At 41.3% G+C, this 21,370-nt stretch overlaps 2 protein-coding genes across 4 annotated transcripts; both read left to right on the top strand.

Moving 5' to 3' along the window:
• The first annotated feature begins 320 nt into the window (after positions 1 to 320).
• On the top strand, positions 321 to 11,568 carry SEC13 (SEC13 homolog, nuclear pore and COPII coat complex component). Of its 2 annotated transcripts, XM_050960619.1 has the most exons (9): positions 321 to 422; positions 2,582 to 2,626; positions 3,964 to 4,079; positions 5,281 to 5,432; positions 6,797 to 6,930; positions 7,563 to 7,696; positions 8,283 to 8,403; positions 9,322 to 9,468; positions 10,730 to 11,568. In XM_050960619.1, the coding sequence occupies exons 1-9, from the start codon at positions 420 to 422 to the stop codon at positions 10,838 to 10,840; spliced, it is 963 nt and encodes a 320-aa protein (XP_050816576.1). In that variant the 5' UTR covers positions 321 to 419; the 3' UTR covers positions 10,841 to 11,568. The 2 variants fall into 2 exon arrangements, with proteins under 2 accessions (XP_050816576.1, XP_050816577.1); XM_050960620.1 differs by lacking the exon at positions 2,582 to 2,626 and having other exon boundaries at positions 348 to 422.
• A 4,509-nt stretch (positions 11,569 to 16,077) lies between these two features.
• On the top strand, positions 16,078 to 21,116 carry GHRL (ghrelin and obestatin prepropeptide). Of its 2 annotated transcripts, none has more exons than XM_050960621.1 (4): positions 16,078 to 17,450; positions 17,897 to 18,007; positions 18,552 to 18,660; positions 21,032 to 21,116. In XM_050960621.1, the coding sequence occupies exons 1-4, from the start codon at positions 17,328 to 17,330 to the stop codon at positions 21,076 to 21,078; spliced, it is 390 nt and encodes a 129-aa protein (XP_050816578.1). In that variant the 5' UTR covers positions 16,078 to 17,327; the 3' UTR covers positions 21,079 to 21,116. The 2 variants fall into 2 exon arrangements, with proteins under 2 accessions (XP_050816578.1, XP_050816579.1); XM_050960622.1 differs by having other exon boundaries at positions 17,371 to 17,734.
• The last annotated feature ends 254 nt before the right edge of the window (positions 21,117 to 21,370 follow it).

The following is a 21,370-nucleotide window of genomic DNA, read 5'->3' as shown; positions in this document are numbered from 1 at the left end:
TGGTCCATTTGAAAGGAGAAATGGGAAATCTAGCAGGACAGTTTTGTGTCCCTGAAGGGATGTTTTAGGAATTAGATCCCCCCTCCCTTTGTCTCATTAGCTTCATACTGGAGAGTGAATACTCCACACAGGCTAGAGAACTGGAGCTAGAGGGCCTAAGCCTGCCTGCGGGCGGCACTGCAGGGGGCAGCACCACAGGGCCTGAGAGGCAGCAGTGGGTAAGGAAGCCAAGCCCGAAGGCGTGAGTGAGCGAGATGCAGGGGCAGCTGGGCCTGAGCGGTAGGCGGAACCTTTGCGTGACGGGAAGAAGAGCCTGGGGCTCGTGTTCCCGACCGGGGCGTCTTCATCGCCGGACCGGGAGACGCCACGTCTGAGACCCGCCGGCAGCAGCCACAGGAGGCTGGTCCGCCGCTGCCGCCATGGTAAGGTTCCCGCGAGCGGCTGATTTCCACCGGGGAGGGAGACAGGGCCCCAGGGCCTCGGAGGGTTGGGACTCTCCCCGCATCTGCGCGCGGCGGCAGATCCATCCCGGGCCCCCTGCCTGCCCCCGCCCCCCCCGAGCTTCCTACGGGTCGGGCCCTTCTCGCCGCATCCCAGGAGGGGTCCGTCCCCCCCCCCCCAAGGCCAGTGGCGGGGGCTGTCTCGCCGCTTTCACCCTGGGCCGAAGTGAGGGCGGGCCCCTCACTTCCTCGTCTGTCGTAGGCTCGCGAGCTCCCACCTGCAGGCCCCTGGCCGGGTGATGTGTCCATGCCCCAGCAGCCCCTTGCTCCAGTTCAGTAGTTCCCCAGCCCCCTTACGGCCCTGTGCTCCTGTTTACCCTGTTGTGTGATTGGTAGCAAATAAAAAAAAAATCGAGGGAGTAGACTGTAGGATAGAGAAGATAAAATAAATCTTTTATTTGAAGAGGAAGCAGAAGCGTAGCCCCAGCGGCTGCTGCCTTTGGCTGTTCCACAATCTGCAGTGCCTCCTTAGAAGATACATAAGCTTTAACAGCCATATTGGGCTTTGTCTTTGACATATGATAGATGTCTGTTATATACCTAAGGCTTGATCTGCATTACCAAGTTGTGTTGATATAACCATGTCACTCAGGGGTGTGGAAAATCCACATCTCTGAGGGATTGTCTACACTGCACAGTTGTTGCCAAAACTTGTCTTTCGTGGGTACTTAAAAAAGCTTCTCCCTGGGAAAGACAAAAGTTTTGCCGACGCAAGCAGCAATGTGAATGCAGCTTTGTCGGCGGGAGCGCTCTCCTGCTAACAAAGCTTATGCTGCTCACGGGGCTGGAAATATTTGGTCGGCAAAAGTGCGTTCACACATGCTGACTTTTAGCTATAAGGCTGTGTTGACACACCCTTGTCGCTAAAAGCTGCATAGTCTAGACAAGCCCTGAGTGACATAGTCATACTGACCTAACCCCCAGTGTAGACAGCGCTATGCCGACAGGAGAGCTTCTTCCATTGACATAGCTACTGTCTTTCACTTAGGTGGATTAACTACGCCAACAGTAGCAGTTTGCATGTTGGCATAGTCATGTCTTCACTGAAACGCTACAGCTGCACTGATGTAGCACTGTAATTGTAGACATGCCCTTATATAGCATTTTACACTCCAGGGATGTTTGGTATCATTAACTCTGTTTCACAGACTGGAGAACTGTATTTTACAGGTGAGGTACAGAGAGGTGAAGTGACTTATTTGTGGCCTGTTTGTCTGAACTGGAGTGAAAACTCTGGATCTTCTGCCCCTTATTTTAGCTGATACCTAGTGGTCTTGTTGCCTTCTTACAAAGGGGCTGTTAGCAAGATGCAGAATAGATGCAAAAAGGCTGACCCTGCCAACCAAACAGGACTCCCTGGTATTCTGAAGTGAACAGTGCCAGGTGAATGAAGTCAGAATGTGGGGAAGTCCTGCATTCTGAATGTCTTGGTGAGGGTAGCCTCTTGTCTTTCATCCCCAAAAAGTTTACTAGGGGGACTGAACAGTTCAAGGGATTGATGGGTAGAATTCTTTACTTCTGCATTGCTACATCATGTCATCTGGCCAAGGAGCTGAAATCACTAGGAGCTGATGGCTATACAGGCCATGGCTGTGAAATGAGTTTGGTTTCCAAACTCTTGGCACTGTGATACACTTGTTGACAGCCTCAGCAAAGACTAGCTCAAGCTGTCCTTCCTCCTCTAGACGTGGTTCTTCCAGGACAGAGGCAAAAATATTGGTAGGGTAATGTGGGGAAGCTTGACTTACCAGGAGCCTGGGCTTTATCGCTCTCATTAATAAAAGAGAGGACTTCATTCTCGAGGGAGGGCCGAGTCAGTGCTAAATTCACACTTACAAAAACCCAGAGCAAAGCATGCCTATTTGTACTTTCTGCGCCTTAACTACAACATTTGCAAAGATAAACTAAGACTGACTTGAGGTAAAGTTCTTACTGAATGGAAATGGGTTGTATCCTTAGTGAAGTATAGGTGAAAACATCTTACCTAGGTATTTTAATATTAAATCGCCCTGGTTCAACTAGGTTAATTTCTGTCTCCAAGTTGGCAGTTGCACTAAATGTAAATTATTTTTTTCCCCCAGGTGTCAGTAATTAACACTGTGGACACCTCTCATGAGGACATGATTGTAAGTGTTTTATTTTTTTAAATAAAAGCTGAGGATTTTTCTTCAGTAAAGCAAAACTGTTTTGGTTTTTTCTAAGTGTAGTAGTGGGGAAAATGCTGCTCCTAGTTACCTGTGCAATCCCAGTTACTTCAATGAGGTTATCTTTATGGCACTTCCTAGTGACAGCTTGAGTGAGTGAGTAGTACACACTGGGAGGTAAGGGGATGTGTTACAGCTTTGGCTGGAAGAAAGCAAAAGACAGTCTGGAAAACTGTTAAACCTGTTTCATATGTTGATAACTAGAAGTGGAGTTGGTTGAGGAAGGAAAGACAATTTAGAGCTCTCATTGTGATGTCTGGGACTTATTGCTGAGAAACAAACAACAACCCTAAGAATGTAGGTCAGAATTTCTCAAACAGAGGTCGCCGCTTCTGTAGGGAAAGCCCCTGGTGGGCTGGGCCGGTTTACCTGCCTGGTTTGCAGGTCTGGCTGATCGCGGCTCTGGGCCAATGAGAGTTGCTGGAAGTGGTGGCCAGTACGTCCCTTGGCCAGCGCCACTTCCAGCAGCTCCCATTGGCCCGGAGCAGCGATCCGTGGCCAGTGGGAGCTGCGATCGGACGGACCTGCGAATGGGGAAGGTAAACACCTGGCCCGCCACGGGCTTTCCCTACGGAAGCAGTGAACCCTGTTTGAGAAACCCTGATGTAGGCTGTTGCTTAGAGAACTCAGAAGAATGAAATTGAGGAAGATTAATGTGTGCATGCATACTTAGATTAGGAATATAATAGCACTTTAGAACATGAGTCTTCTACCCAAAAGATTAGGGCCTTCCCTCAATAACTCTGCACTTCTTTGGTGCTTTATATGGAAGGATCTCAAAATGACTTACAAACATTGATTAATGCAGAGTCTGAGTACACACGTGAGGTAGGTCAGGTTTTTTATTTTACAAAGGGAAGCTGAAATAAAGAAAATTAAGTAACTTGCCCAGGGTTAGAGACAGTGGTAGAGATTGGAATCCCAGAGTACCAACTTCCTGTCTCTTGCTCTAACTACTAGACACAACTACTTTTTCCTGTAGTGGAGTGATATACCCAAGTCAGAGAGAAGTGTAAAATACTTTTAATATCTGTATTTTAATAGCTAACTCTTGTGTTTAGTGCAAGAAAAAATCTCTGGGGAATGAAAGGATTTATGTGAACAAGATAATTTATAAGCTCTCTAACCTTTTTATCCTACTGCTCTAATTTGGTAAACAGTTCACAATTGTTACAGCTACTGTTAAACATAAAAGCCATAATATTTATTAATGCAGCAAGAGTATGCAGATATTAATGGGAATCTCCATTATCTTCCAGCATGATGCTCAGATGGATTATTATGGTACTCGATTAGCAACCTGCTCTTCTGACAGATCTGTAAAAATCTTTGATGTAAGGAATGGAGGGCAGATCCTCATAGCTGACCTGAGAGGGTGAGTAAGTGAAATGAAAAAGAATCTCATGTAACTTATCAATGGATTATTGGCCTGGCATTGCTTGGTGGGATGATATTGGAATTATTATTTATGCAGAATATTATCAGGACACTAATGAACCATAAATTCCTTTATTAAATCAAAAGACCAAATGGTATTCATACAATTGCTCCAAACATGCCTAAAAAGTGTAAATAATAAGCAACTTACCACATCCAAATAGTAACAGAACGTTTATAAGCGTTTGATCAAAATTTTTACAAAGGGGCTAAACCTGGTGGGACTTAGATACATATTGGTTGGCTCCAGCATAGTCAGGCAGGTATTAGTAATGAACCCTTTGAGTTTACTTTTTGTACCCTTTAACAAGTAAGAGGTGTCATCGCCAATTACTGACTTCAGCTAAAAACCGGTTTGAGACAGGTCACCCTTATTTCCAGTCTTAATCCAGCTAAGATTTACAGTCTTTCCTTTCTACCTCTTTCCCCTCCTTTTTGCAATTTTTTGTTTTGTTTTCTCCTTTGCACCTGGGTTCACACTGGCCCTATTTTTTGAAATAACATGGCATGTGGGGTGAGAAGATCTGTGTTGGCTTTTTAAGACAGATTCTGTTTGTCTTATTGCAGTCAACCCTATCAGACATCCTCTGCACTTCATTGCTTCTGGCCTTTCTTTCAAGCTCTTTTTACTTGCTAGTTAGGCCTTTCTTTACAACACACTTCTTTAACCAATCTTAAGCTAACTGTAATTTTCTAATTTTATATTTATTCTACAGGTGAGGCTTTTTAAAAAAAAAAAGCATAATAATTCATACCTGCACTATAAATTCCTCCTGGGAAGTAGTTACTCTGGCTGGCTGTCTTTAAACTTTGCTTGTATTACTGCGAGTGGAGAAAGCAAGAAAGTTAAAAATAACTTGAAACCTTGACATCTCTGGTATTCTAGAAATAAATATGCGCTCTTAGTAGCTAGTGTGCGAAATGAATATTTGGGTTTTTATCTTAACCAACACATCCAAGTTGCACTCTTCAATGCTCTCCCGCTTTCATCTTGCCACTGCAGAGGTGTCTGGTGGTCATTACTTATGAAAAAAAAATTGCTTTGCAATTTGCTGTGAAACAGGCAAGATTGAAAGGGGTGTCTCCCCTTCAAATGCCATGCTTTCCTTATCTCTCCCAACTAATGTTGTTTGTTATAGCCATGAAGGTCCTGTGTGGCAGGTTGCCTGGGCTCACCCCATGTATGGAAATATTCTGGCCTCGTGTTCCTACGACAGGAAAGTTATTGTCTGGAAGGAAGAAAATGGCACTTGGGAAAAGACATATGAGTACACTGGGCATGACTCCTCAGGTATGTGGAGTGTTCTAACCGTGTAAATGGGCAGAGGGGATCAAGTGGTATCTTAATTTAATCTTTTTGTTCACCTGTCATATAACAATGTGTATGTTCTTTGACGATGTTGAAAGGTGACTGGGGTTTAAAATTTTAACATTTTTATTAAATAAGGGGGTTGGGGGGGGGGAAAGGACCATTTCATAAAATACCATCTTAAACTGGCAGAGAGAAGAGTTGTACAATATAGTACTTCCTTCCCTATGTGGCCAATCTCTGGCTTGATAGTTCATTATATATAACATGAACATCATACGAATGGCATTGTGTGCTATGTGAGATGTCAGGCAACAATGGATCCCTAACTGAACAAGCTTACAGGCAGCTCATGCTAGATGGGTATAATACAGCACGCTGCAAACAGAATGGTACATGGTCACTATAGCAAGAATGCTTTCAGAAGAGGTAGGGTTGGTTTACAGTGCTGTTTTGTATAGAGGCTGTTCTGTGAGAGTGGCAGGCCTTTCTGGATCATCGGTCTCCCTTTTTTTAAAAAACCCCAAGACTCTGGGGGTTGCTGTGCTCAGCTTCCTGAGGAAGAGTGGAAAAGATTTTGCTGCTTCATGCGTTGTCAGTTTAGTTAGAGTAAGGACTGCAGTATCGGGTCTTTGTTGTGTACCTCTCTGGGCCAACTGAGCTGCTGTTGGATAACATGAGGTACTTGCTTCTTAAGCTGAGCCTGACTTGAAGCCTACACTAAGGTTTAAGATTCCAGCTCATTAACAGAATATGACTGTAGACTTACAAAAACTACAAATAATGCATTTTGTGGTGTTAGCGGCATTTTGGGCTGAAGAGGTCTCTATGCACATATCCATCACCTCCCTCAAGGGATCCTCACAAGAAATTTGTGGCAAGGGGTCACACTAGTTGTTGTATGCTGTTCAGAATCTCTCAAGTACTCTTGTCTGCCAATGCTGAACACGCAGTCTCTGCATCACTCCCATTCCTGGTAGGAAGGAACAGGGTTTTGGAACCTGAAGACCATAATTAAGCACAGTAGTATGCTGTGCTCCCATTAAGTACGCACTTGGCACAAACAAATATGGTTTAAAGCAAAATAGCTGTTCTGTTTTCCTCTGAATCTGATGTTGATGCCTAAAACGCAGCTCCTGGCTCTGTTCTGGGGTCTCAACTGTCATAGAAGAAACTCAGGCTTTTAAACTATTCTTTAAAAATCCCTGCAGCATTTTTATCTTCAATAAGGATCCTTAAGCTGATTAAAAAAGTAACTTACTTCTTAGTGCCTTACCCTTGGCTTCCAAAGTGTCATACTAGTTAGTCACCTGATAGTAAACCAATCTTCCATATGTTTCTGACAGTGAATTCCGTCTGCTGGGCACCACATGACTATGGCTTGATCCTGGCCTGCGGGAGCTCTGATGGGGCCATTTCACTGTTGAGCTACACAGGCGATGGGCAGTGGGAAATCAAAAAGATCAGCAATGCACATACTGTAAGTGTATTTCTATAGCTCCATGAACATGCATGTTGCTCTATAGGCACACTATTGCTGCCCCAAAGGGCTTACAGTCTAAGTCAAGACCGAGAACAGCAAAGTGACTCACACTTGGTGAGGAGAGGAGGTTTCCCAAGATGAAACATGGCGGAGTCTTTGTTAAAAATAAAATATATGCGGGAAGCTATCGTACATTGTGGACAGAAAATTAAATGGAAATGAGATATGATTGCAGTGCCAGCTCTGCCCAGTGACTTCAAATGTTGCCTTTAACAATAGTCATTCAAAGCTGCAGCACTGTTTTACCTTAGTAAAAACAGACATTGGTTTATCTAGCCACTTGTATGTGAAAGGTGTAGCTTTGTCCACTAAACCTCCCCCGTGCGTGCCCCCACCCCCGGCCATTCCTGGCCTTTTCAGGAACTGTTGCGTTGAGATTAGACTGTAGCTGGTCTGCTTGCTCATCAGATTTTAATACAGCATTGTGTAGGAAACTTAGATTCAGAAGTCATCCCTGGATGCCTGCTCCCCTGGAGCAGTATGGAAGGTAGAGGAGATATCTCTTGTAACTCCAGCATCTTTAATTTTAAAGGGTAAGAAATCTAACAGTAAATTGTCTTCTTGCACAGATCGGCTGTAATGCTGTTAGCTGGGCCCCTGCGGTTGTGCCAGGAAGCCTTATTGACCAGCCATCTGGCCAAAAACCAAATTACATCAAAAGATTTGCATCGGGTGGCTGTGACAACCTCATCAAGATTTGGAAGTAAGTATCCCCACTGTCTGAATTAGAGACTTGGTTTCTTTCCTCTTCCTGTAAAAGGGAACAGTTTCTTTGCTGATCCCCCAAATATGCCATTGATGGTATCTCAATATTTTAAGCAATTCCATATTGTCTTCCATGCTTTAAAAGCTTTCCTCTTAACAGTTCCATAACTTTTTTGCATTCTGTTGCATTATTAGGGTGGTCAATACTCAACACAATCCTGCTTCAGTTTATATAGTGAGACGCAGATGTACTTTGAACTTATTTTTCACTGGCTGTGTCCGAAGTTGTTGGAATATAATTCCAACTCTGTTGAGCCAAGAGGTGAACAGACCATGGAAACTGAATGCTCTTTTTGTCCCTAGAGCAACTGTCCCTTCAAGTCAGGCCTGTGATACACTGAGGGGGAGAAGAAAGGGATGTTTATGTTGCCAGCATTATGGATAAATCAGACACCCTCTCAGGAGTACTGAATGCATAATAAAATTCCACCTTCCAAAATGGGAGATGGAAGGCAGAAGCAGAGAAGTTGGGGATGTTGCTTCTGCTCCTTTCTTTGCATGAATATGTCTTACAATCCCTTCAGAGAGGAAGATGCCCAGTGGAAGGAAGAACAGAAGCTGGAGGCTCACAGTGACTGGGTCCGAGATGTAGCCTGGGCTCCCTCCATAGGTTTGCCAACAAGTACCATTGCTAGCTGTTCACAGGTAAGACTCTCATCTGTGAGAAACATGCTGGCTCTGACAATGCCACCCACTTCAAGATTGCTGTGCTGTACGAGTAATCAAGTGGGAGAGAGAATATAGCTTTTTCATCTCTAACCAGTCATGCCAATCCATTGTTCTAGAATGTTGTGCCCCATCTGTACTTAGCTGTCCTAGGTTTCCACTACTTCCCTTAAGAAATTTTTACAGAGTTTGAGCTCAGATGCTTAAGAGACATATTTGACAAGAGTGAAGGAGTAGGTCAATGCAGCAAAGACAGCCATTTGATAGAGTAAGGAAAAAGGGGGTACAGGAGTTCCACCAGGAAGTGTTGTTCTAAGCTGAAAAGCTCTTAATGACTTGGGATCAAACTTGCCCATTTCACAAATAAAAATATTTTTCCCCAAATTGTTAACCCTGCAAACAACCTGAGATTTGAGGGTCCAGTCCTCCTTTCGGGTTCCTATATCCTCAGCAGTAATAAAGATTTTCCAAATGATATTTATTGAACAGTTCCATTGCTGCATGTGCCAGAGAAGAACCAGCTTGCTTTGTAAGACTGGCAGAATAAAAAGTAACAAGAATGTATTTATGGCAGAAAATTCAGCTGATGTGACCCAGAATGCTCAGAGAGCAGATCTCTTGAGGAAGAATATGTCAATAGCTACTTTTCTGACCCAAACGGCACTTTAATGTTTCTGCACTTTTCATTTAGACCTCTTAAAAAAACCAAGCCTGTCCAGAACTGTTGTCGTCATGGTGTTTTTTAAACAAATGCACATAAAGTGACTTTTTTTTTTTCCAGATTGTTATAGCTGCTTTTTGAAGTGAGCAGAGTGCAGCTATAAAGCCCAGATAATCTTGTTTCAGTATTGTGATGTGCCACCATTGGTTCTACAGACTTGTTTTGCTTTTTCCCAGGATGGCAGAGTGTTCATCTGGACATGCGACGATGCCTCTGGAAATTCATGGTCACCAAAATTGCTGCACAAGTTCAATGATGTAGTCTGGCATGTTAGCTGGTCTATTACTGCAAACATTCTTGCTGTGTCAGGAGGAGACAATAAAGTGAGTGCTGTGGCTTGAGCTTTGCGTGTGGCTCTTAGTAGAGCTAACTGATGGAGCACAATGCTAACCTAAGCTCTGAACTGTTAGGTGCTTTATCCAAATTTTCAGTTGAGCTATATCAAGAAAATGACTTCTGGTGTAGTCTCCAGTCCAGCATTAAGGGCTCTCTTCATTCTTGTCTCTAGTGGTTGTACAGGCCAGTCCTCTTAACAACATACTTTAAAGCCAGTTTGAAAATAAGATTCTCTTTCATTCAGTGAGAGTTAAAACACCTGATTTTTAAAACACTAGAGAGCTAAATTTTTTGGAGTACACCTCTACCCTGATATAACATACATTCGGATATAACGCGGTAAAGCAGTGCTCAGGGGGTGGGGCTGTGCACTCCGGCAGATCAAAGCAAGTTCGATATAACGTGGTTTCACCTATAATGCAATAAGATTTTTTTTTGCTCCCGAGGACAGCGTTATATCTTGGTAGAGGTGTATTTTGAAAAATACAGTCCTTCCAGTATACATTCACTTTGAGTAGGGGTATAGTTTAGAATTTATTCTAGAGGGAATTGCACTGTCCAGATTCTGCTGTTCAGCTAACCAGCTACCCTGACCTAACTGAGATGATCAGCAGTAGCATCACACGGAGAGGACTATCTTGATCTGGGAATTCAGTCTCTTGTATTAGATTCACATGACTGGTAATGTGAAAAATGAAACCTAAGTGAGGTGTTTTAAGTCTTTCTTCTGATCTGGAACCTTCTTATCCTAAGTATTCTAGTGCTACCTATTTATTGTACATTACCTTTCCTGTTCTCTTCATCAGAAAGGCCAAACTCCTGTTCAGCTACTTAGCACTGCAGTTTGTCAATCCTTTCTGGGGGTATGGAAATGCAGCATACTGTGGGGTGCCCGTATTGTTTGATGGCAGGTGGAATAAGACTTCAGTTAGTGTCTTATGTAGGATATTAACATACCATCCCTTCCTTGTGCCGTTATAACTGTCAGAACTTATGAATTAGGATGTCAATCGCTGTCTGGGTTGAGAGCATTATGAAGAACCTTTATTATTAGGTGCAATCATGTGGCTAATTAAGGAGCCATATCAAGAGGTGCCCAGAATCAGCAATATGCAGAGGAGTTTTTAAAAAGTGTATGAAAGGAACAGTGGTGGGGAAAGACCATGTGGTGTACAGTGAACGCCAAAAGATGGGAATGGAAGAGTACTGGTATTTTACTAAGGCTAATACTTCTCCTTCTGTTTTCAGGTCACTTTGTGGAAGGAATCAGTAGATGGAGTATGGGTGTGCATCAGCGACGTCAATAAGGGTCAAGGAGCAGTGTCTGCTATTACAGAGGGTCAGCAGAATGAACAGTGACAGATGGATTTAATAACACTCTAGTTGTAACGCAAGGAGATTAATCACTTAAAATGATTTATATGACCCTTCTAGATATAGGAAAATCGGAACACCCGGTAACCATTTATGGTAAAAGCTACAAACACAGTATTGATGATCAGCCTTAATGTCAGTTTTCTGAAATTGAAGATAAACTGTATAGCAAAATACTGTGTCCTGTGCTGTTCCTTTCTGATATGTATTCAGAACCTCCCTTCCCCTGCATGAGCAGGGTCTGACTTGCTCTTTTGGCTGACTAAACTGAGGACATGATAGATAAGTCCTGAAACTTGAGCTGTGGCTCTCCTAGTGAAAAGGAGCCTCTGACCAAGGCCCAATATCCCCTTCTTCAGAGGAGGGCTGGGAGAGCTTTTGGCTTGAGCTGTGCTCTCACCACTCAAGTACTGTAAAGACTTGCCCGAGTCCTTCATCAAAAGAGAATCAGATCCTGATCTCTAGTGAAAATAACTTGGAGGTAAGATGAAGGACAGCGCGGAGACTACCTTCATATGCAAAGGAGCAGTGAAGCATACAAAGGTATGCTTGACAAGTTGCCTTTAAATTAGGTTGAAAACTCTTATTTAAAATTTCCCAAACCTTCAAAGCTATTAATTTTAAACTATTTCTTTTTTAGACGCTTTTGTGTATTGTACCTCAAGTGTTTTTTTGGTTTAAATAAAAATGGAATAAAGTCCTATTGGTTACAACCCTGGTGTTGTGTGTTAACTCTTGAGAAATAATATGTAGCTCTCACATTTGGCAAATCTCCAAGCTCTTTACAAAGGTCAGTAGTATTATTACCATTTTATAAATAGGGAAATAGAGGCACAAGGAGGGGAAGTGACCTGCCCAAGGTCACCCAGCAGGCCAGTGGCAGAACCAGAAATAGAACTCAGCTCTCCTGAGTCAGAGTGCTCTTTTGACTAGGCCACACAGCTTTTCTTTTGCAGTGGTTTTACTATGAATGTCTATCCAGCATCCAGTTAGACATTCCCCACTACTGTCCCTCCCTTTCACTGCCAAAAAACTCAGATTTGTGACCAGCAGTAACATCAGGGGGCTGGTGGAGAACTTTCCTGATGTGCCCCCGGGGCATATGCTGTACTGTTCTTAATAAATGGGGGACTGAGGCAGTTCGAATAAAACTTGTTCTCGTGGCACACTCTAGTGCAGCTGTCAGCACTGGGTGTCTCGCCCTGCTAGTATCTTCTCTGGTCTTCACTTGATGTAATGCGGGTTGTCAGGGGAGAAAGCAGTAAGAAGAAAACTAAAGCTTGCTCACCTGGCTTTGGTTAAAGCCCTAACCACTAGCTGACTTTCCTGGAGTGAAATATATTTTAGCACCACACAAGTTTCATTTATGGATATTTTCAGATGAAAGTTGAGAGCAGTTTTCATACCCTTTTTCCATCAGCAAGAGGTGCTGCACTGGGTCTTTGAGCTGTATTTCTGCTTACAGCAGCCATTGCCCTCCTTTCTTTGCTACTCCTTCCCAATTGCACTGAAAAGACATGGCAGAGAGGGACTCTGCACACTTACATAGCTGCACTGGAGTGTGTAACATTCCTTTTTATGTTTAGCTGCACTGTTGGCATATGCAAAGAGGACAAACCGAGTTGTCTAAGATCAATATTTGCTGGAACATTACAGATAAACTTTTTAGAAACACTATAGCAAGGGAATAATTTCATTTTTAAATTAACACTGACTTATATCTAAAGCTGATTGGAGTGATATTTTTCCTGTACATGATTTTAAAATACCTTCTTCCTTTTTATGTTGTCTGGTTCTTGGCAAAAACACATGCACTCAAGTGTCTGTGCTTCACTCCTCAGGTGTTCAAATGGATTTGGTTTTTCAGAAAGCAAACCTTTTTATCCCATAGCCATCACTTTAGATCCTCTACCATCAATCTTTCCCCACCAGGATTCTCACCTGCCTATTGCAAAAGCATTTTAACCTTTTTCTACCCAAGCCCCTTAACTAACTAGTAAGTTATTCAGGGCCCTTGCCATGAAAGCTGGCTTCTTACCCAATTAGAAGTGAAAATGTACTGGACTATAAAGCTACCACTTGCAAAGTCTCAAACTATTATTTGTGCTGTGGCTGCCACAAAAAGCCTTCATGGTCCTGAATCATCCAAAGCAGAGAGTTAGGAACCTCTGCTGCCAAAGAGCTCACAGCTACAAGCACAGAATGAAAGACCATGCCAGGCCACCTCTGATTTTCCAACACCAGGTTTAGAAATGAAAACAAGTTTGTCTTAGTTAATCTTACCATGATGGGACTTAACAGGCAAGGTGCTTTCTGAGGGAGCTGGGGCCCAGATGGTTTATAGTTGTAAAGGTTACTAGATTTTGAATTGCAAGCACAGGCATTATGTCCCCAACTCAAAGTGTTTAAGATTGTGGTTAAACTTATGAATTGTAGATAAAATTAAGCACGTTTAAGTACTTTGCTTGAATTGGAATTTATGCACCAGAACCTCAGATATTTAGGCACCTAACTCCTAAATATCTGAAGATCTGTGACTATATGCCAGGGTGATCAAACTTACTGAGCATCTGCATATCAATCTTCAGATGTTCAAAAGCCACAAGACAGGCACAACCTGCCCTGCAGGGCAGGGCCTACTGGGGCACAGGACTTCACTCTGACACCACCCTCCCATGGGGCTAAAACTGTGAGACCCCCCCTCTCTGCAAGGCAGAAGCTTCAAGTTCCCCTGCCAGTCTGGTAGATGGAGAATTGAGAGTATTAAGGGGGGAAGGGGGCTCAGCAAACCACACTTTAACTGTAAGAGCCGCTTGTGGCTCATGAGCTGTGGTTTGGCCACACCGGCTATATGCTTACAGCTTATCACATTATCTTTAAAAATACAGTTATGTATAGGTGGTTCCAGTTAGAGATGATCAAAAAAAGAGGTTGTCAATTTTTTTTTCTGAAGACAAATGTCATGATAAAGTTTATCTATGGAAGACTTCACAACAAAATTAAAAATTCCAAAATATGAAAATCAAAATGTTTGAAAACAAATAAATGAAATTAAGAACTTCAATTACTTTATTTTTTACCCTTACCCCTCACTCTCCCACCTTCCCCCTCCTGCAGCAAAATGTGAAAAGGACACATTCAAATGAGTTTTGTGCCCTTTATTTGTGATGGCCTGAAAGTATGTTTTTGTTTTATATTAAAACCATTACTCATTTTACATGCTATTTGCTAGTGAATTAATGGGTTGACTATTACAAATAAAACCTAAGAATCTGAGAGAAGAGGTTTTTAATCAGTCTGTTTAAACTTTTTAAGTTTTAGCACCCTATTTAACTCCAGCTACTGCCAAAACACTTGAGAGAAAAGGTCTCTCTGTGAATATAGGAACTGAGAACATTAAAACTGCCACAGCGGGTCAGACCAATGGCCACCTAGCCCAGCAATGTTTCTGACAGTGGCCAATACCAGAATTTCAGGGGGACTGTATAGAACAGGGAAACTGGGGCAATCCACCCATCTTCCCCTCCTGGCTTCTGGCAGTCAGAGGTTTAGACGCACCCTGAGCATGGGATTGCATCCCTGACCCTCTGGGATAATAGCTCCTGATGGACCTATCCTCTATGAACTTTTCTAGTTCTTTTTGGAACCTGTTCTACTTTTAGCCATCATAACATCCCATGACAATGAGTTTCACAGATGGAAGATTGTGTGAAAACCTATTTCCTCATTTGTATTAAACCTGTTGCCTATTAATTTCATCATGACCCCTAGTTATTGTATTATGGGAAGTAGAAACAGTTATCTTTCCACACCATTCATGATTTTACCTACCTCTACAATATCCCCCCTACTCATCTCTTTTCTAAGCAGAGCAGCCCTAATCTTTTTACTCTCTCTTCCTATGGAAGCCATTCCATACCCCTGATCACCTTTTTTCTCGTTCTCTGAATCTTTTCCAGTTCCACTATATCTTTTGTGAAAGGAGGGACTAGAACTGGACACAGTATTGAAGGTATGGGGACACCATGGATTTATACAGTAGCATGATGATATTTTCTGCCTTATTTTCTATCCCTTTCCTCATAGTTCTTAACACTGTTAATGTTTTTGTCCAGGGCTGTGCTTTTAGTTCAAGTTTTCAGAGAATGATCCGCTGACACTCCAAGATTTCTTTCCTAACAGCTAAATAAGAAGCTGTCATTGGGGAAAAATAATCCCTACTTTATACAGTATGCATTACTTTGCATTTATCAATGTTGAATTTCATAATTCATGCAAAAAGAACAGGACTACTTCTCTTTGCTGATACAGACTAACAAGGCTGCTACGCTGAAACCAATAATTCATGTAGTTGCCCAGCCACCCAGTTTTGTGATATTGCTGTGTAACTCTGTCATCAGCTTTGGACTTAACTATCTTGAATAATTTTGTATCATCTGCAATTTTATCACTTCATTGCTCATTCCCTTTTCGAGCTCATTAATGAATATGTAGAACTGCATTGGTCCCAGCAAAGATGCTTGGGGGACCTTGCTGTTTCCATTCTGAAAACTATTTATTCCTACCCTTTATTTCCTGTTTTTAACCAGTTACCGAGCTGTGGGAGGACCTCCTCTCTTATCCCATGACTACTTGGTTTCCTTAAGAGCCTTTGGTAAGGGACCTTGGCAAAGGCTTTCTGAAAACTCATCATGGATCAGAATAGCAGTCCACCTAGTCCAGTATCCTCTCTCTGACAGGCACCAGAACCCTCCAGAAGGCATCTGGGGAATAATCTACCCCCTACACAGGAGTCACCTTGATTGCTAGAGGTTAGATATTGGCTTAAGAGCCAGGGGCGGCTCTAGGAATTTTGCCGCCCCAAGCACAGGGTGGCAAGCCGCGGGGGGCGCTCTGTCGGCGCTGCGAGGGCGGTTTGCCAGCTGCCCTTGGCGGCTTGCCTGTGGAAGGTCCCTCCGAAGCCACGGGACCAGCGGACCCTCCGCAGGCAAGCCTGGGGGAGGTCCACCGAAGCCGTGGGACCAGCGGACCCTCTGCAGGCAAGCCGCCGAGGGCAGCCTACCTGCTGCCCTCACGGCGCTGACAAAGCGACCCCCCGCAGCTTGCCGCCCCAAGCACGCTCTTGGCATGCTGGGGCTTGGAGCCGCCCCTGTTAAGGGCTGAAGCATGAGGTTTAATATCACTTTCAAATTTTTTTGTCACTAATTATGACAACTCTGCCTATTCTTTATCCATATAAATATCCAATCCTTTTATTGAATTTAATTAAATTCTTGACCATAATGACTTCCAGTGTCAGAGAGTTCCAGATTAATTACATATTATGTGAAAAAGTATTTCCTTTTAGTGGTTTTGAATATCCCACCTTTAAATGTAATTGAGTGTCCTCTAGTTCTTGTGTTAGGAGACAGAACTACAGCTCCAGCTCTGTAGTTTCTAAACCATATGCTTTTATCATCATGTCCCATTCATCTCCTTTCTCCAGGAGAAACAATCCCAGTCTTTCCAATTTCTCTTCATGTGAGAGGTTTTTCCCAGCCTTGGATTACTATTCCTCCTCCCACTTTTGCAAAACTGGAGGGGGATTTAGAAAGAGAAATACTCGCACCCTAGCTACTGAGGGCTGAAAGCCCCACCCAAGTTTGAGCCCTTCAACAAAACAAAGCAAGACAACATCTGATAAGGTAGAACATAGGCAAAGAACTCGAGGGGAAAAAAAGGAAACAAAAAAACATACACCTCCCAATTTCATTTTCCATTATAGGTCACAAACATAGCTTCTCTATATCTTAGATACACTCCACTGAACTATACCAGTCCAACATAAAAGTATTCTTAGGAGAATAAAAAACAACTATTTAATCTTTAAGTAAATGGAAAAGTCTCTAAATTAGGCTCTTATCTTCTTTAAAGAGTCACTACCATACCCTGCAGACAATCTAACACAGCAACAGATCTATGCATTATTTTCACTGGATGTTGATTTTGTCACAATGACATGAGCAGAGCAAGTATCCAAGGAATTCCAAAAACATGTTGGATTGCATTTGAAAAGGTGTTTTAGCACAAAACAAATACTCCAGGCACTATATAAATGCTTAACACCAGCCATATGATAAATAAGAAATCTCAGGTAGGTAACCTTTGAGACTGCCTTTTTTGTTTTCCTACACACGTCCTCTCTCCTGTCCCCTTTCCTTCAGTTTTATATTTTTTACTTGTGGAGGGAAATAAGGTAAGTTTCATACAATTTTATTTCTTATTAAAGTAATAAACTCAACTATAAAAGCTGGATCTCCGTAAGGCGACCAACTACCTCATATACATCTACCTTTAGTAAACATTACAAATTTCTCTGAAAGTTCGTGAAAAATTGGGAGTTGAATCTGGACTCAAGGAAATAAAAGAAGTGTCACTAAAAAGCATATTATATTTTCCTATCTTTATTAAGTTTTCAGGTTTGATATAGTCTATGCCCACAACACTCATGTTTCTCAGAAGCACTATGCTGGGAATTCTCCTTATCTGCATTCTCTGGACAGAGACTACCATGGCTGGATCTAGTTTTTTAAGCCCTGAATATCAAAACACACAGGTAAAATTAGGTATATTTTGCTTTCTTCCCTAGCTACTTCTTGAGACAAAATATTTTTTTATAATATTCAGAAAAACTTAACAGACTGCCTCAACTTAAGAAGGTACAAGTTCTGCCAGAGGAGAGGTTTATCCCAATTCCTAGATGAATAACGTAAACCAATAGGGCTGCATCCACAGTAGGAAAATTAGGACCCACAATTCTGTAGTGGTGGCAACAAAGGGGGATAATGTAACATGGACAAGACTTTGATGACTTTACCACTGTTGTCTGCTTACAGCAAGGTAAGAAGACAGCATAGACAAAAAACCCTGTCTACACTACAGCTCCCACCTAATGAAGCTGCCCATATGGTGAATTATGGGCTCTAATTTTCCTATTGTAGACAAGGCCTAATTGTTTGTCTATGGATAGAGTATTTGCACTTTGTTTTGGTTACTTTCCAGCAACGAAAGGATCCAAAAAAGCATACAAAGTTAAACCGCCGGGCTGCAGAAGGATTTTTGGATGTAGATACAAGGCAGGCAGAAGAAGACAATAATGAAATAGAGATTAAGGTTTGTATTTTAAGAGGGTTTGTTTTGTATATGCCCACATAATACAAAATGTAATAGATTGTGATACTCAAAGGTGGTACAAATCAAAACTATACTGCTAACTGTCTCTCAAATCAGATATAAAATTTACTTGAAAATGGTAACCATAGCTAATTTAAAAAAAAATTCTAAAGCAGTTTAAAATTTATTGCAACTGGTCAAACTGCAACCTCCTACTGAAGATTTACTTCCATTTCAAGATACATGTGCAATGAAATTTCATTTTGTAGATTTCCTTCAGTAATCTCATACTTTGCTGTACTGTTTTGTTTACAATAGCTATACACAAGGTAATTGCTGTTCCTCCTGTATATAGTTATTTCAACCACAAGTCAAGTGAGTGCTTAGCGGGAACAAGTTTTCCTCACTTTCAAGAAAGCTCAGCTAACACTGTTCCCATCAATGTAATCAGTCTGCAAAGCCTGTTCACCCAATAGCAGAAAAGAACTAAACTCTCTTTAAGGAAACTGTTAACTGAGCTCTTCTGGTTTGCTGTTTTCATTAGCTTAATGTTCCCTTTGAAATTGGTGTCAAGATAACAGAAGACCAGTACCAGGAGTATGGACAAGTTCTGGAGAAGATCCTAGAGGACATTCTTGCAGAGAACACTAAAGGTACTTCTCCCTCCCACATCCCAACTCCTTTGTGCAGGACAGGTGGGTGGAGAAGAGTGTTCAGGCAAAAGTTCTTGTAAGTAAAGGGTATTATCTAACTTAATATATAAATCATTAGGCCAAGATTTCAAGAGCCACTTTGGATATCCAACATGAGACTCTGTAAAGGGACCTGATTTTCAGGTTAGGCAAATAGGATCTCTCTGTGTTTTATTTGAGAATCCAAAAACAGAAGCACCTAACATCATAGATTACTTTTGAAAATCTCAGCATTTTTTCTGCCTCCCACAAGCCAACGCCTTCATCTCTCTGGCAGTGAAAGACCAAAACAAGAGTGGATAAAAATCAATCATTAAAAAAAATCAGATTTTATTTAAATCATTTTTTTATAAAATGCTTTTTGAGGAAACACCTATCTAAAAGATAGTTTTAATTAACATACATTATAGCTCAAAGATATCTCATGATGGAATAGGGATTATAAATTCTAATTCTATAGTATGAGGCAATATATTAATTTAATGTTTACGAACAGTTTTGTAAATGAGTTCCAATAGTTCATGGATTAGGGACCCAATCTGATGGGGTTCCACAGGCTTCTGTATAGATTATTTAGGTTAATCTTTCTAGCTACCCAATGGGACTCAGTGCTCAGTCTAGAAGATACCATCAGAGATGCTTAGTTTTGCAGTTCTCAGACTGTGAATTTGTGTCTCCAGAGATAATGTGCTTGTTAACAGCAAAATGGTTTTTAAATAAATAATATATAGAGGTGAGAAATAAACGACCTCAACTCTATTGTCCCTCTGCAAATTTGTGTACACAGAGTCAATCCCCTTACCTCTCTCTAAGTGAGAAGTTTCAAAAAGTTCAACAAATAGAAGATTGTTGGGGGTGGAATTGATCTGGACAAGAAGTAGTTTGGAGATAAATCTGAGAAGCGAGGGACATATAGTATTTTAACAAAATATGCGTGTTTGCTGTTGAAGAAAAAAATCCAGGCTATTTAACGTTGTTGTTTTAGTTAAATAAAACAATTTAAATGTCTGTCTAGTGATGTTCTCCTCCTAATACAGCATGGTAAGAAAATCCTCCAAATACTAATAATTTACCTGTTGAACTGGAAATAGTTCACCTCCCAATGAATTCATAAATATCTGCTTCAATTACCTTTGGTAAAAGAAAAAACCAGACCACCATTCATTTTCTGATATAGCTATAAAACTAATCTGAAAAGTTTTCAAAATAAATCATTGTTTAAAAATGTATAGTGTGTACCTTCTAAAAATGAAACCTATATCTATTTCTGAGTTATTGGTCATTATAACCTTAACACATATTATTCACAAGAATGCACTTTTATGTAGTAAACCATGATTAAATCTAGTCTTCCTGACTAGTGATTTAATCAAATCCACCCTGACCAAAACTATGCATTAGCAGTGAAAAGCAAACAAAACTCATTTTAGATGCCACAGATATTATTTTGCGGTCTCTCCATTCCACTGTATCAAGACCAAGTCTCTTATCCTCACCTTTAAGGCCCTGGTACTTCTCTCTGCTCTTCTATTGTGTTGGCCCTTCACCCTCTCTCAGCAATGCCAATTTTGATAGTCTGATTGTCCATTCCCTCTACAAATGTCTTTGTGCTTTTTTCTGCATGGCTCCTTAAGCTTGAACGGATGGATCTGCATGGCCACTTATTCTGTCCTCCTTCTAATCCCTTCTCAAGCCTCACTTCTTCCAGGTCTCTTAAAAGAAGTCAGCCACTATAATTATCTAATAGCAGCAAGTATGCATAGAACTGTATGTATGTCTTCCTCTCCCCTACTTTTCACATGCTGCTTAGTAACGCACACAAACTTTTTTGATAGGGACTACATCAACAGGACTTCGATCTTGGTTAGGCCTCTGGGAACTACTTTAATGTAAATATTAAAAACTAATGGAAAAATTAACACATGAATTACATGCCCAGCAAAACAGACCTAGGACAAATAGATACTTAAATTTTTGGTGACCCTTTATTCACTACTCAGAGTACATTCACCTGCAAAAATCCAGCACACAATTTTTTTTTGGAATATTAACATTTTTAGACGTCTGGTCTGTTAAATGAGTAATCAGAGATTTCACCTAATAAAATCTCTAGAAACTACAACACAGATGTTATGAATCTCACTCTGTAATATGGTAATATCCTGTTAGAAAGATCTGATCTCCGTATTCTTGTATGTCTGTCAATAACATCAAATGTTTTGTTTCTGAAATTTACATGGCAAGGATTTTTAAACCTGTTAATAATACTTAAATAATTAAAAGTAAAACAAAAAAAAGGAAAAACTAAAATCTCTACCCTCTTCCCTTTCAGAAACCCAAAATTGGCATGAGTTGAAACATGAAGATGTTACAAACTGATTAGAGTACAACAAAGTTCCACTCATGGGCTTGGATTACTTTAACTCTTGCTTTACACATTGTGCAACAGATGATAATAGCATGCATTAAAAAGACAAATGTATGAAGCTGAACAGTTCACAGTTTTAAAAAAATGACATTTTGTTGTGTAACATCTTTTGATGAAGTTGCAAGTAGTATATGTATGGTAGACGACAGCAAGCAAGGTCAAACACACTGAAATCTAAATTGTTTTCTTACCTTTCAAAACTATGTGACTGAAGCTACCTGTTCTAAAAAAGTGAGGGAAAAA

Source organism: Gopherus flavomarginatus, chromosome 6 (assembly GCF_025201925.1).
Source record: "Gopherus flavomarginatus isolate rGopFla2 chromosome 6, rGopFla2.mat.asm, whole genome shotgun sequence".
Classification (NCBI taxonomy): Eukaryota; Metazoa; Chordata; order Testudines; family Testudinidae; genus Gopherus; species Gopherus flavomarginatus.
Note: the sequence above shows the minus strand (reverse complement) of the source record. Positions and strands in the feature narration are given on the sequence as shown.

What these genes read in the sequence shown, in the direction of transcription:
- SEC13 (XM_050960619.1), top strand. An exon ending in CCTCTCATGAGGACATGATT is followed by an intron (nt 2,627 to 3,963) that starts GTAAGTGTTTTA and finishes ATTATCTTCCAG; the next exon opens with CATGATGCTCAGATGGATTA. An exon ending in TGTCAGGAGGAGACAATAAA is followed by an intron (nt 9,469 to 10,729) that starts GTGAGTGCTGTG and finishes TTCTGTTTTCAG; the next exon opens with GTCACTTTGTGGAAGGAATC.
- GHRL (XM_050960621.1), top strand. Translation starts at nt 17,328, where the DNA reads ATGCCCACAACACTCATGTTTCTCAGAAGCACTATGCTGGGAATTCTC. An exon ending in CTGAATATCAAAACACACAG is followed by an intron (nt 17,451 to 17,896) that starts GTAAAATTAGGT and finishes GTTACTTTCCAG; the next exon opens with CAACGAAAGGATCCAAAAAA. An exon ending in TCTTGCAGAGAACACTAAAG is followed by an intron (nt 18,661 to 21,031) that starts GTACTTCTCCCT and finishes CTTCCCTTTCAG; the next exon opens with AAACCCAAAATTGGCATGAG.